Source organism: Pomacea canaliculata, linkage group LG8 (assembly GCF_003073045.1).
Source record: "Pomacea canaliculata isolate SZHN2017 linkage group LG8, ASM307304v1, whole genome shotgun sequence".
Lineage (NCBI taxonomy): Eukaryota > Metazoa > Mollusca > Gastropoda > Architaenioglossa > Ampullariidae > Pomacea > Pomacea canaliculata.
This window is the reverse complement of record NC_037597.1, coordinates 19,095,595-19,110,344: the sequence shown is the minus strand read 5'-3', so window position 1 is coordinate 19,110,344 and position 14,750 is coordinate 19,095,595. Positions and strand designations below refer to the sequence as shown.

Here is a 14,750-nt window from a genome sequence, read left to right as displayed (position 1 = left end):
TGCAGGGCAAAATGTAACAGTATTCTGGGGTAAACATACTTGGATGACTGGAGGAATAATTTGTTGTTTAGTAGGAATGATGGCATGATCTTTGGTAAGAAATGGAAAGAGAAGGGTTAAGATAGAGAGGAAGCACACCAACCCCCACACACACACCAGGGAGAGAAAGAGAGTTGTGGAAGAAGACATTTCTGTTGTTTCCAAGAATCAGCTAGGTAACATTTCCTGAGAGGGAATGAGCCTTCTGGATTACACGTTTAACTACACTTCAGCCTCGTCTCACTCAGCCATCGTTTCCACGACAACCATCAGCACCCAAGACATTACTGGTTCTGTGAGTACCGAGGGGTTGAGAGATGCGCAGACAACTCTGTGCCAAGATGGTTGTTGGTTTCGACAATAACCTGTGATGTACCCGTGAAACCGCTTTCTTGTCGTCGATTTAGCGTATGCAGAGGCAAGTAATGATTTAGCTGTAATAAATTATTATAGTATATAAATAGTATATTTATTACTTTTATTATATTGATGAGAGATTACAGTAATGGCCTGTCTATACATTTCTTCTGTTTGAGGGAGTGAGTATGGTTGAATGTCAGAGTTCAGTGCTTTCGTGGTGTAGAAGCCAGTGATGCCAGACTGATGGGATGCAATTTTAATTAATACTTCAGTTTACTTTTAGGAGATTGTAAAATACTTTATAAAAATATTATTATTCGCGCGGGTGTGAATGTTCGAATACGAATGTGAATAACCAGAAGCTAAGTGAAGATCAATATGCACATGCTACTAATTAACCAATAAATTAATTTATACCCCGATACACTTTTGTGATGAATCTATGTTCATAATAATAAACCTCGGGAGATGGTGTTTAGAAAAGATTCAAACATTTACGAAACAGTCAACAACCGTTTTCTCTCGCCTCTCCACTCTCCAATCCACCTCTGGAATATTTTTATCCGAACTAATTTTCTGATCGTTTCTGATGGATTACACGGTAAGCCGCAAAACACCTTCCCAGACATTCTTAGCAAGGGAGCTTCCCCCGACTAGATGTAGGCAGTAGGTGAGCTGATTTTAGAAAGAAAATTCTAGGCAAACTCGAGAATAAAGCGATAAATAAACTTGTCTGTAGCAGAAATAATTTGTAAATGAAGTAATAAATAATGGTCAGTTTAGCAAAAGTAGGAAAAATGATTGCTGGAAAATTCTAGAATGAATAAAAAAAAGATTGATGTAGAGAAGAAAGGTTCGCCGGAAGAATGAAGGCTACACTCACAGCATATAGCTTGGTATCAGTGGATCTTACTTTACAGAAAGAAGATTCTGCTCACACAGGACTGAGCGCACCACACAATAGTGCTGAAGCCATACTAAAAGAAATACAATAATAATTCTACATAATTATTATATAACATTTACAAAGAGCTTGCGAAAGGTCTGGAGAAGAAAATGAAAGAAAGAAAAACAAAAAAAAAAACAAACCCGAATGCTTCAAAGGATATTAATTAGCCGGCGCAAAGGTAAGCAATATGTCAGAACATCATGCTCGGAGCGAATATTACAAACACCAAATGAAATCTTGCAGAATAAGGAAAACGACGCCATGATAATTAAATAAGTAAATAAGAAAAATAGAATCAACCAAACAAATGTTAAATACTAGTATTATGCAAGTAAATTAATATTAATACAAATAAAATTAAATGAAATTAATTTTAATATAAGTACATCATTTATACTAAAATATTACATTAGATAATGCAAAGGTAATGCATTATTTAAAGTAGCTGTGGTGTATTCTGGAAAGTGTGGTGGGTTCTCTGATGGTGAAGATGTCGCATGTTGGAAAACACACGAAACAGCTCGACACGTGTTTATCTTCACCCAACAAGGCAGGTCAAAGGTTAAAACACTTTTCTCCACCCATATGGGTATGTCACTTCTTTAAGTTGAAAACATTATTAACCTGCTCTCATCTTTGCATTTGACTACTCCGGTTGTGTGTGTGTGTGTGAAAGAAAGCAAAACAAACAATAAATGTCTCAAAGCATATTAATTAGCCTGCGCAAAGGTAAGCAATATGTCAGAACATCATGCTCGAAGCGAATATTACAAACACGAAATGAAATCTTGCAGAATAAGGAAAAGGACATGATGATTAAATAAGTCAATATCCAAAGGTTAAAACACTTCTCTCCACCCAAACACCCATGTGGGTATCTTCTATAAGATGAAAACATTATTAACCTGCTCTCATCTTATCCTTTGACTAGTCCGATTGTGTGTGTGTGTGTTGCAGGCTAGTAGGTTCTGAAAGAATTGTAAGAATCGGTAGTAACTTTCAATAATTGCTTGTAAAATATACTGACTACCTGGTGATTCTCCTAAGCCTCCAGGTCCAATGTAAATAAGGTATATATAATAGACAGAAGGAACAAACAATATAAAAAGGATTCAGTCATCAACGGTAGGAGCAAAATGTGTGGTGTGCTAATGATGTAACTGAAAGTGTTTTAAAAGATGTATAAATGTGTGTGGATATGTTATGAAGCCAAAAGTAAAAAGTTGACCATATATGAAAACATATATATATATATCTTTCTAAATGTACAAATACAAACAACAAATAAACAACCTCTTATGTAAACTTCTGCCCTTCCTGAAGTAAATATTTTTAAAAACCAAAGAAAATTACATCTCTCTAAAAGCATTAAAACAAGGAAAAGTGCATTCAATAATACTTTAGTAAACAAGATAAACATGTGCCGTGGTATATTCCCGTTCCGAATATCTCTCAGTTCAACATGACAAAATAACTAAACTCATTCGCAACTGCTATTATGGTCACTATCGCATGGTAACTCAGTTTTAAATTATATTCAGGAAAACTCTAACATGACATTCGTTTGGATTTTTAAAAAGAATATTCTGTTGTGTTATAGCATCTTGTTTGTATTTTTGAATGGTATTGGGATGAACTATAGCGAGGCATTCATTCGTCCTTTCAAATGGAATGTGGGTAGACTATTAAATGGCATTTTTGGTATTTTTAATTAGTCTTCGGATGCACTATCTTTACCCTCGGAAGAGGTAGTTGCAGAAGTATATTATGGTATTTTATTAATTTAGCAAGGCATTCATGTTCACTATAAGGCTCGTGTTTACTGCAGCAGTCGGTTGCACAAAAAAGATGGCAATCATAGGATGGTATTCACGTGTGCACTACACCGTGGAGAGAGACCAGAATGGACACTAAATATTTCTGTAAAAAAGAAACAGCAATCCTCTTCCTCCTCCTCCTTCTCCTCCTCCTCCTCCTCCTCCTCCTCCTCATCATCATCATCATCATCATCATCATCAGTCTCCAATAAAAGAACGTACTTCCAACTTTTACAAAAATCATAGGAAGGATTCTGACAAGGAATGCACCACCAGCGAATTGCTTCAGGCACGAAAGAGTTGTGCGGAGTAGAAAGTGGCCCTGACTGTTGTTACACTGATGCTCCATTCAAAGGCATTCGTATTAAAAAAAAAAAGTCCCCTCCTCAGGTGGACCCTGCGCCGGGTTTGATGTCGATCCGCGTCTTGAATTACGCGCAGGCGATGGTCAGACACCTAGGCGCTGCGTTTAATTGGTCAAATTATTGACCAATGCATTTCGCCCTCTGTCGTGACTCCTGAAGATTGAGCGAATCTTTTTCTTTGGACTCCCCGAATCGATTTCCAGTTCGTTGCTTTGAAAGGCCTGCTGCTTACTACGGCAAGCGAGGATACCTCGATTTTATCTTCATTAAAGCGACGCAATGACAAAGAAAGACGAAACAATCGCAGGATGGACGGGAGGGGAGGGAGGACGGATGGAAGAAGGTGGGAAGACGGGTGGAAGAAGGAGGGAGGAGGCTTATTCAGTGGAATAGCAAGAGCTGGGAAGGAAGATGCCAGCGAAAAACGCGGTTTGAAAAATGAGCCCAAAGCCATCTTTTCAGGATGTGGAGTCCGGTTGCTGTCGCCTAATAAGACACCGATAGCAAAGCTGAATGCAGAGGTCGGGAGGAAAACAATTACTGCGCGCAAAAACCTACTTTAAAACAGAAAGCACCCTCAAATGAAGTGACCCTAATTTTTGTGGGTAGGTGGGTGGGTTGGTGGATGGATGGGGCGCTGGATCGTGCAGTCGCGGCGACTCGCGGTGGCGGTTATAACGGTCAATGGCCGCTCGGCACGGATGCGATTAAAAGTTGAAAAGACTTATCTCGGGGAAAGGAAAGAACGCTTTCTGGTGAGGATTCAAGAAGGGGTTTGTCGTTGTTCAGAGAGGATCTTCGGGTGTGAATAATTATTTATCCACCTACTGGCCAATCGTGGACAGACAGACAGACAGACAGACAGACAGACAGACAGACAGACAGACAGACAGACAGACAGACAGACAGACAGACAGACAGACAGACAGACAAAAATCTCTCTCTGTTCCTGCAGGCGACTGTACATTTCAGAAGGTAAGACGAACCCTGAGGAAGGAAGGAAGGGGCTTTGTAAGCATGAGCACATGCGAGGTGCATTTCCGCCCGCAATTAAATGGATGCCGCGGAAGACAACAAACAAAGCTTCAAGAGACAAAACAACACGAGTGCAACAGAATACAAAATAAACAAGGGTGGAAGTTATCGCTCTGGGTCCCGAGGATGGTCAAGTACATGGGGAGGGACTTGGGGTCGGGGTAGTGGTACTATTCTACTGCTCCTCAGAAACAAAAAGACTTGCGCACTAAGGACCATTGTGTAGACCATGTGACAGTCCGCCCGCAAACTCTTAAATAATTAACTTACTAAAAGTTTTTTTTTTCTTCTTCATTTTCTAAACGGTGGTTAGTAGAAGAGGAGGGGGAAGGTAAGAAGTGGTTCGAAAGGTGGAAAACATTAAAAGAACTGATTTGGAAAGCGCGCCCATAGAACAGGACAGAGTGCAACACTTGAAACCTGTTAAAATAACTGTCTACAATGCTTAAAAATCTTTGCTCATTAGTTAATTCACTAATTCATGATGATTTGAGATGAACCCCGTTCAACATAGCAATATTCCATGGCTTGAACACGTGGCAGTTTCTCCAAGTTCCCTTCTCCTAATCAGAATAATACCTTCACCAAGATATTCTGTGACTGAAGCTTCCTGCATGTTGTGTGGACACAAGCTTTTCTCATCCCCCTGTCTCCGTCAAACCGACAAGTGCGATGTTGACTCAACAACAAACACTACGTGAATGAAGCCAGTCAAGCTAAAGTCGTATTGTAAGAAGTATCGGTAACCATGGTGATGTTATCGACCAGATCTGACTTTGGTCATGTGCCTAAACCATGACATCTCCCGAGGACAATAATACACACACAGCAACAGATAATAATAATAATAATAATAATAATAATAATAATATAATAATAATAATAATAATAATAATAATAATAATAATAATAATAATAATAATAATAATAATAATAATAATAATAGCACTGCTGTATTCCAGTCAAAAGCAAGATTCACTGCGCTTATAAAGATCAAATAAAAATAAGTAAAGAAATTAACAATTGACCAAATTATAACATATATTGCTTAGGTATAAACTCATATTAAAAACTTAAATGTGTTCAAATTATAATTAGATCTTCAAAAGGTTTCTCACGAACTGTATTTAAGAAACATTTCAGGCACGGAAACTTTTAAAATGCAGCACTTTCTTCCCTAGAACAGAAGATAGAAAGAAAGTAGAATTTTTTCCTCCCTAAAATAGATGCAAATCCAACTGTTGGTCACGTGCCTTGCTCAGCGTGGCACTGGATTAAGCTAAACTGCTTAAATGTCTGGATTAATTTTTGTTATGTATTACATTTTTTTTTTTTAATCTAAGCAGACTGGGACTAGAAATACAATGAATACCTTCGTCTGCAATGTTGTGCTTGTAGCCGAAGTTCAGATCGTCGCCATGGCGATTAACTGCAGGAAAACGAGGGCCTGACGGCGCCATGGTCTGCGACACCGAGGCCTGCGAGGCCAGGTCGAACCTCCACGGACAAAAGGTCGAACCACCCGTGGCACCGTTGGACTGTTCGCGAAGGAACGAGGTCGTCTGGTTGTCCATGGCAACGCGGTGGTGGGAGGACATGGCCGTGTTGCCGGAGCCGGTTAGGCCGGACAGGTGGTACATCCCGGACAGCGACGACGATGGCGGTGGAGGCACCACAGGGTTGGAGTCCATGATGTCGGGGCTGGCCCCACTTTGGCGACACGAGTTCAGCCCCAGAAGTTCCTGGATGGCGAAGGATGAGCGTTGCTGAGAGTACATCTGGCTGAAGTGGTGGTGGTGATGGTGGTGATGATGGTTCCCGGGGCTGTAGTGGTGGTTGGGGAACGGTGACATCTGGCCAGCGGCCGCTGTGCTCAACAGTCCGTTCATCATTTTTGGACCGGACACCGACGGACTTTCGGAAGACACTGTACAGAGAAGACTGTACAGCAAGAACTGTACAAAGGAGCGAGTACCTTACTGTTATCTAATCGTTCCAATCTGCATCCATCAACAGTTTTGTCGCCATTCTTGTTTACCAGTACACCTCACGATGTGTCCCCTTTTTTTGAGTCATTACGCTTAATATTCTTCAGACATTGCGGACATAATTTTTTTTTTCGGAAAAATAATTTTTAAATAAATCTGTTTGCCATTTCACTGGTAATCCAGAAATGAAGACAAATGGAACGAAGGAAGTTTGTTGATTAAAACACAGTTTTGCAGAGGCTTTGAATTTTGTTAATAAACTCACAAACCAGCGGCGGGGTTAGAAAACAAATCCCTGTTGATATTTTCATCTGAGGTTATCCTTTGCTCCGGGCAAGTCATGGCTGCACTCTAAATCGCTCGCGAGAAGGTATAAAATGGAAGACCTCGGCTCCGATCGTCTTATTAGGATGTCCAACAATTACATCCGGAATGTTGTTGTTCGTCGACGAGCAGGTTGGCGACGGTCCAGTTCCCCCCCTGTAACATCCCCCCCATCATCACAGGATGACTTTACTGCTGCAGGTCAGTTGTTGAGGCTGGCTGGCCTTCTGGCTGGCCTGCTGGCCACTCCGGGTGGACGAGGACAGGCCCCGGCAAAAGGCGATCCAGGCAGCGGGCAGGCGGTGCAGGAATGACCAAAAGCTGGCTGAGGAAGAAGACTGGAGGGTGAACTGACGGTGATTAAGTGCTAATCCCGCGAGACGCGATGCTCGCAATTTATGGTCGATTACCCTTCTGACGTAACCACATCGGTCTCAAGATATTTTCTGCTTCGTCTCGGCGCTGGGAGCTCCGCCCCCCCTCTGGCAACTGGAGGGACTCTACTCTCGCTCAACGCCGCGCTGTCGACAAATTGGCTATTGTCTCTGCCTCTCCCCTCCTCCCTCCAACTCCATCCCCACACCCGACCCCCCTATCCTCCCACCTCGGGCCAAGCTGGCTGCATATCGGGTGGAGCGGCAGGCGAGCTGTCAATCACGAGGGAGAAGCCGGCGTCAAGGCTCTGCCCCCTGGCTCTCGACTGACAAGATGTTTGGAGAGCGTGTTGAATGTGGGCGGGGCCAGCGCAGGATTGCCCACTAACTGTTCTTGTCATAATGAGTCTCGTAAAGCCTATTAGTACATTACGTTGACCTTCGCACCCATTTCTTGCTTTAAAAAAAATAATAAAATAAAACAAAAACGAACGGGCGCCGGAATGCTCGTTTCAGTCGAAGACGAATGCAGAAAGCGGCTTTCATGATGGAGGGAAGTGTAGGGTGGCTTGGTCACGTGATCACTGTTGCCCCAGTGTGCGTTGTTGTCTTTTGGCTAATTTCTGATCACCGCAATTATTTTAATTATTTAAAAAATTGCTTCCAATTCGAGACTCGCCTATTACAGTGTTCATTGGCTATAGCAATTTTTTAACGGTGGCATTTAAAAAAAAAATCACGACTAATGATTTCTTTTTCTTCACTTTCTCTCAAGAACAATGCGGTTTTATTTTTAAAAGCTATTTATTGACAACACTTTGTTCTGTTCTCTATCTTGTTGTACATCTTTTCTTAGCCGTGAATGACTTTTAAGTCCTTGATTGGCTGGTTGGTGATACTTTTATTGACTTGGGGATATAACCGTCAACATCGTCGGTGTCAATTGTTTCAACGGTCGGTGGACGAGTTCCACTATTATTGAATACAATTCCCAGACTCCACCCTAATCCCTAAAAAGGAAAAGACAACATCTTAATGTATTGATAATATCTAGATAACGACTAGAGTTGTCAAAAATGCTGATTTGTTCAAAACTGTTCTTGGTCGTCCATTCACACGTCAGCACATTCACTGTGCGTGACAAACTCTTTGATGATTTCCCCGCTCCAAGATGCGCACCGTCTGCGGAAAACATTTGGCAGGTATTGTCACAAAGCAAATAAAACGAGCTAGAGAGAGAGAAGAAAGGAAAAAGATAATTCGTTGTTATAAGAAGCGATCTTCTTGTCTGTGTTGTCAAGACAACGGTTTACAAAAGTGATTTGCCCAGTCGTGTTTCCTGTGAGGGTTGATACCCGACTCAACTCTCAGCTTAGCAAAGAAGGGCGCCAACACCCGTGACATCATTGAATTCAGCCTGTGTTCACTCATGCGTGCGTATAAGCAAAGAGGATGTGTGTATAAAGTACCCGTATGGTTTCTTTGAAGCTTTACGTCACCGTCACCAAGGTCCAGAAGGACGTCGGTTGTTGTCCAGGTGAGGAAGTGTTGAGGGTGGGATGAGGCCGGTCAGCGGGGTGGTGCAGCTTGAGAATCGTGCAGTCTTGGGAACAGACCTATCTGTCTCTTGGCGAATATGACACTGACGGGGAGATCAGCTTGACAACCGGGTAGACACAAGGTACCCGGCGGACACCTTCGGATACGTCTTCCTCTTGTGAATGTCATTCGATCCAAAGGATTTACATTGAATACTTTGCCTCTCTGTCGACTTAACGGTCTTTTCTTTCGTACTTGTTGTTGTTTTGTTTGTCTTTCTTTTTATTTTCTATTGTTTGTGCTTGCTTTTCTTTGTTAGATTTTTATTTCTTTGTTTGCTTTTTTGTACCTTAGTTTGTATTGGTTCCCTTGCTTGTGTTTTTTAAAAATTATTTTTCGTTCTTTTCTCTGTGTGGAATGCATTTTCGTGTTTGTGTGCGCTCGCACGCATATATGTGTGTGTGTGCGCGTGCGTCTGTTGGTATACCCACTCGCAAGTACGAGCCCTCCTTCCAATCCACTAGCAGACCGGCCGGCTGGTCGGTCGGTTGGTCGGAAGATGGCATTGACACAATTCACAATACAGTGGTCTCGTTTCTGACACTGCTTCGGCCCTAGCAGCCGCCTGCTGATGTTGAAAAGTCAAACAAACCGCTGCCTCCATCGCGAGCTGGTCGCGGGGTGAGCGCGTGTACTTGCCGATCTGAGGGTGCGGGTCGGCCCCCGGTGTTGTCGCAAACAACAGTTCAGTCACCTGCTGCGGCTTCATCTCAAACTGGCTGTAACTAATTTGGCAGAAGGAAAGAAGGAAAAATGAAAAGCAAGGAGGAAAGCACCCTATCGATACCAAGGGGGAGTTGGGTGAGCTCTGCTCACCTGCGTGGAGGCCGCTGTGCATTTACTCTGTATTTACGAACTGATTTACTACAACAATTGATTTCTACCGATATTTACATAGATACTTTGACTAAGAAGATTACAGAGTTTTTGTGCAATTCCTCGATATTTCAGTAAAAATTCGGGGCTTGGCTGTAGTGGGAACCGACATTTGTTCCCGACCAAACAGCATTGTCACTGACTGTCAGCCAAATCGCTTGTCACGGATTCAGATCTCCTGTAGAGCGCACTTTTCTTTATCAGCATTTTCCTCCCGTTGACACATGCATGGTTGTTAATTCGCGATAAAACACATTCGTTCCACGCCCCTCTTCCCCCATCCGTACGATCTCGGGTCGCCCCGGTAGCGCATTGGGTTAAACTGCTCGCGTCACCACAGCAGTAAGGTACGACGGCCATCTTGACTGTAAAGGCAGGAAAAGAAGAGCTAGTGGTAACCTCGGGATCATCCTTTTCATCACATCTTTCTTCCGATAGTGCGAAGTCACCAGTAAGCAGAGAAACTTTCAGATCGAATAAAGAAAGTCTGCTAGTCTACTAGTTCCGCGAACTTGTCCACTTGAAATCAGCACCACCAAGGATTGCAAGGGACTGGTTATAGGGTCTTGGAGAGCACAAATATTTTTTGGAGATTGCACATGTTCACGGAATAGCCGTTGGCACTTTCCCCTCCAGTCTTTTCCACATTTCTCGCCCTGCCCACCAAAAAGAGTGGTAAGCATGTAGTGAAAAAGTCTCTGACAAACATTGTCTTCATCATAGGGATTCAGGAGAAATATGTTTTAGGACTTTAAACTTCTTTCCTCCTCATTGACATTAATTAATTAATTAATTTATTTATTTTCATCTGATTCTCAACACCTGGTCAAGACTGGGAATACTTTGGCAAGCGTTGGTAGCAAGAAGTAAATGTAGAAGCATGGTCATCGCTTCCTGAGGATGCAAGTATGTTGAAGATGTCGGACATGGTCTGCAGAAAAACAAAATGTGAAAGAAATGACCTGTGCACAAACAAATTTGACATCTACGAGGACCGTCCATTTTGCCATACACTTGGTGAGTAACACGGTGAGTTCTGGCATGGAAGCAATATGGATTCCTTGATTCTTTGGGAACTGCTAAGTTCCTGCTGTTGATTGTTTGATTTAGTGATCGTTAGGAATTTGTAAGAGGCAGAAAAAAAGTCAAATGCTTTACCTTAGAACTAACACAACGATCTTCGGTTTCACTTTTTGGAAGTGTTTCTCTCTTACCTTCCTAGTTGGCAGCAGTTTGTTGAAGGCCGCCATGATAATTTTAGTTTTAATGAACGACTAAAGAAAAAAACAATTTTTCTTTCATTGCAAAACCTATTGAGGTCTCGTCATATTTTCATTCTCTTCAATTTTTCTTTGAAGTATCTCGTTCTTTGCTGACATCTGAGGTAGAGTTTATCTTGAGTAAAACGCACTGGATTGGAAAAAACATTTTAGGAGGAATATAAATGATAATGTATGATAGGAGCATTCGGATCCTCACAGTTCTTCAACTGGATTGATCAAACTGGAAGTAAATACACACTACATATCTTTTACCCATGTGCCACTCTATTGACATCACGTTTGCATATTTTGTTGCGTGTGTTCGTGTATGTGTTATTTTTCGTAAAGCTCTTAAGCTTTGGAACAATAAATTAACTTTAGTAATATTTATTCATCGTCCAAAGGGACTTAGAGCATTGTGAATATAAAGTTTTCACACAAACTCAATGAGCACGCGTGGGTGTTATCAATCAAGATAGAGATGGAGGCAACTCTTGTCATTGTATAGGTGTGTGGATATATATGTACATCAGAATCCATATGTTTACATGCTAGAGCTCTGAAAATAAATGTTGACACACAGTTTGTAATCATTAACGTTAAAACTATATATTTGTGATATCTACATGCGCTTTTAATGTTGTTTTAAAAATTATTAAGTAAGCATTGCTGAATCTGGTTTTCACAGTTTTAGTTTAGTGAACTTTGGTCACAGATGTGAGTGAAACTAATGAACCTCTAGCAGAAAGATTAGTGTGCAAGACCTCTAGGTAACAGTAATAACAATAATGATAACAGCAACAATAATAAAACAACACTAATGATAAGGGCTTTATGGAGAAGCAACATATAATGAAAATCTGTTTGCAACACATTTCACAAATCTCATTTGAAAACAAAACAATTACCCTTGTCACATGTTTAGTTTGTTTAATGGTTAAGCGACAATCCCCTGCACACATTAACAACTCAAAGTCAAGGCACGGTCCACCTTCTTCATGCCGCTACCGGAAGTTCGCTACCCAAATCGTTCGCCGAGACCTAAGAGTGGACCACTCACACTTCTGTATCTTGCATGTGAGAATATAAAGTCTGGGCAAGAGACAAAGCATTAGTCTCGACTGACCATCATCAGTTCTACCTATGTCCGTGCTGTGTGTGTCTCGAACGAGGCTCTGACCTCTGACTTTGTTAGAAATTGGCTTCTCGCTCGCCTTAATGAGACAGGCGTTTAGAGGAGAAGCGAGAGAACGAAGGACAACAGTTTTTTCTCCAAACATCGTCGGAGGGTTTCGGGTGACAACGTGTGTTTGCTTTGCTGCATGCATCTTCGACGGTGCCCCTCCATCCTCCGCTCAACATCTCCATCCACACACACACTCTCTCTCTCCCTTTCCTCTTTTTTTTTTCCCACGGCGGAGCGAGGTTACTCCAGGCTCAGGCCGAGACCAGAGGGCGGTTCATTAGATATGGCGAGGGTCTTGTGCAGCTGCCCTCTTTACGCCAATCCTTCCGGGCATCGCTGGCTTAGTGACACAGGGGTTCGATTCCTCTATGAACATTTCTTTTTTTTCCCCCAAGAATAATGAAAGGCTGGCACATTGCAACAATTCAATGAATGAGCTAGACAGAGCGAGAAAATACGAAAGATCGATCTATCTATCTCATGTGACCTGGTGCCGTCCGTCAAGTCACGCGCCCCACATGCGGGTCGGAGGAACGACTTGCGGGGGCGACGTGAGCAGCGTTCACAGCACCTGCGGAGTACAGACGAGGGTTTTCGCCTGACGAGGGAGCAGGAGAGAGAGAGAAGAACGCTCGCAAACAAAACACGCGGACGAATGCAGCTACCGTATCAGCTTTCCCTCGGTCCGCTGTTCCCGCAGCTCGGCATGTCAGTCACGCTTACTAGGGTTTTCAAGTTTTTTTTCTAAATATTTGTTGTATTTTTCTCTAATGCTGGGTTTTCGGATCGTGTTGTGAAGAGGGGTGAAATTAGTAAATTCTGGAAGTGGAAGATAAGAGGAGGTGGTGGATGGGTGGGTTCAGGGAAAGGGATGTTAGGATGTAGGGAAGGGTGCAAAGCTAGGATACGGACGGGCGACGTAAGGTTGAGCGTAAGAATCATCCAAGTGTGACGATTGAGTATACAGGCTTCTGGAAGAAGCATTTGTTCTCTTATGATTAATGCAGGTGTGTGTGGGTAGGTGGGGGAAAGAGGGTATGTGTGTGAAAGAGAGAAAGACTTTTTACACGTGCACGTGCGTGTGTGTGCGTGCGCGTGCATGAGTGAGAAATCCTACGATCATGGGCCATGGAACGGGTGCAAGGCGTCAGCATCTAGCTTGTTCGACTGTACACAGGGGACCCTAGTGCACATTCACCCGCTAGCAGTGAATGGCTAACGCGCACAGCCAACTAAACAGCCTTTTATATATATATATTAGCAGCCTGGTCAGTCAGCCATCCAGCCAGCCAGCCGTCCTTTGCACTTAACCCCCATCCACCCCAAGGCCGCTGAGCCTTCAACAAGGTGACGTCAGCAGATTCCCGTGCATTCAGTCGGCTCGCTTTCCTCCGATGCGCACCCGTTTGACCCTACCCCCAATTAAGAGCTGACGCGAACTCTACGCTGAACGTGCACCCTAACGTTTGAGGTCAGACATGCATCCCGCCAGACCCCCGCCACCGTGGGATTTATAAGCAGCTGATAAGCGATGCCGGGTACCCCAACTTCTTTTATCGAATTCCACCCTAGCTCAGCGCCTGACAATGTCGGTCGTTAGCGCCGACCGTGATGTCAGTCTTTCGCCGGAGATCAGCCAATCTGCCATGTTCACACAATGTTTATCTGCAGGCTGCAGAAGTCTAGCGCTAGGAGCTATCACTCTGAAGGATGCTGGTTCGAATCCCATATTGGAATGAAAGTTAACAATTTTTTTCCTTCGCTGCCTTCTCTCTCTCTCTTGGCGGTCTGGTGAGGCAACAGCGCGTCAACAATACAGTGAAGGTTTGCTGTCCTGGGTTCAGCTCTCGTCTTGGGCACTATTCTGTGTTACTCACCTGTACTAAGCACGCTCTATCTTCTTTTCTATGAAGAAATTAAAAATATCACACCACTTTATTTTCGGTGTATTATTATAACATTCTATCAAGTAAAAATTGATTGTCCACTTGGAGGTGTATTGCTTTCCATGTGCACATCAAGCTGATCTCTCTGGAATGCTGCTGGTTGTCTATCTCTGCTGGTGAATCCAACTCTTCAGCACATTAGCCAATTTTACTAACATTTCTTTCTGTGGTGATTTTTGGTGATCCCCTGATTCTGTAGATACTCTTTTAGGCTTGCAACGGGAAGATTTTTCAAAACTTTTGCCACTAAATTTAGTCAGCTTGCTATGTAATGTTCTCTTTTGTGCCTAGGCCAGGAAGCGTAACTCTGAAAATGCCAAGAACGATAAGCCGTGGACACAGGTCCGTTCTACTTTCTAGTGCAATCAATAACGAGCAACATTTTTTGTTTCTGTCCGAAAAATATGTCACGGATTAGATAAAAAAAAACCCAACTAGTCAAATTTAAATATTGATCAACTGATCTTCATGTTATCCAGATAATGCCACGAGATTGGTTGTATAATAATGCATGACATAGCGACAAACAGTTTTCAGATTTAATACATTATTAAAATTAACTCTAATTATAAACCCCAGTTCATCAATGCTAAGACTTTTGGACAATTATTTACCACTAACATATTTCCG

General features: G+C 42.6%; 1 protein-coding gene across 1 annotated transcript in view; it reads right to left on the bottom strand.

Annotated features, from left to right (window-relative positions):
* LOC112571089 (visual system homeobox 1-like) overlaps positions 1–7,679 on the bottom strand; it is a 37,407-nt gene extending 29,728 nt beyond the window's left edge. The window contains exon 1 of the mRNA XM_025249899.1: positions 5,938–7,679. Coding sequence (XP_025105684.1) covers positions 5,938–6,457 — 520 coding nt within the window. The 5' untranslated portion in view covers positions 6,458–7,679. The remainder of the gene's footprint in view (positions 1–5,937) is intronic.
* Between the last annotated feature and the right edge of the window lie 7,071 nt (positions 7,680–14,750).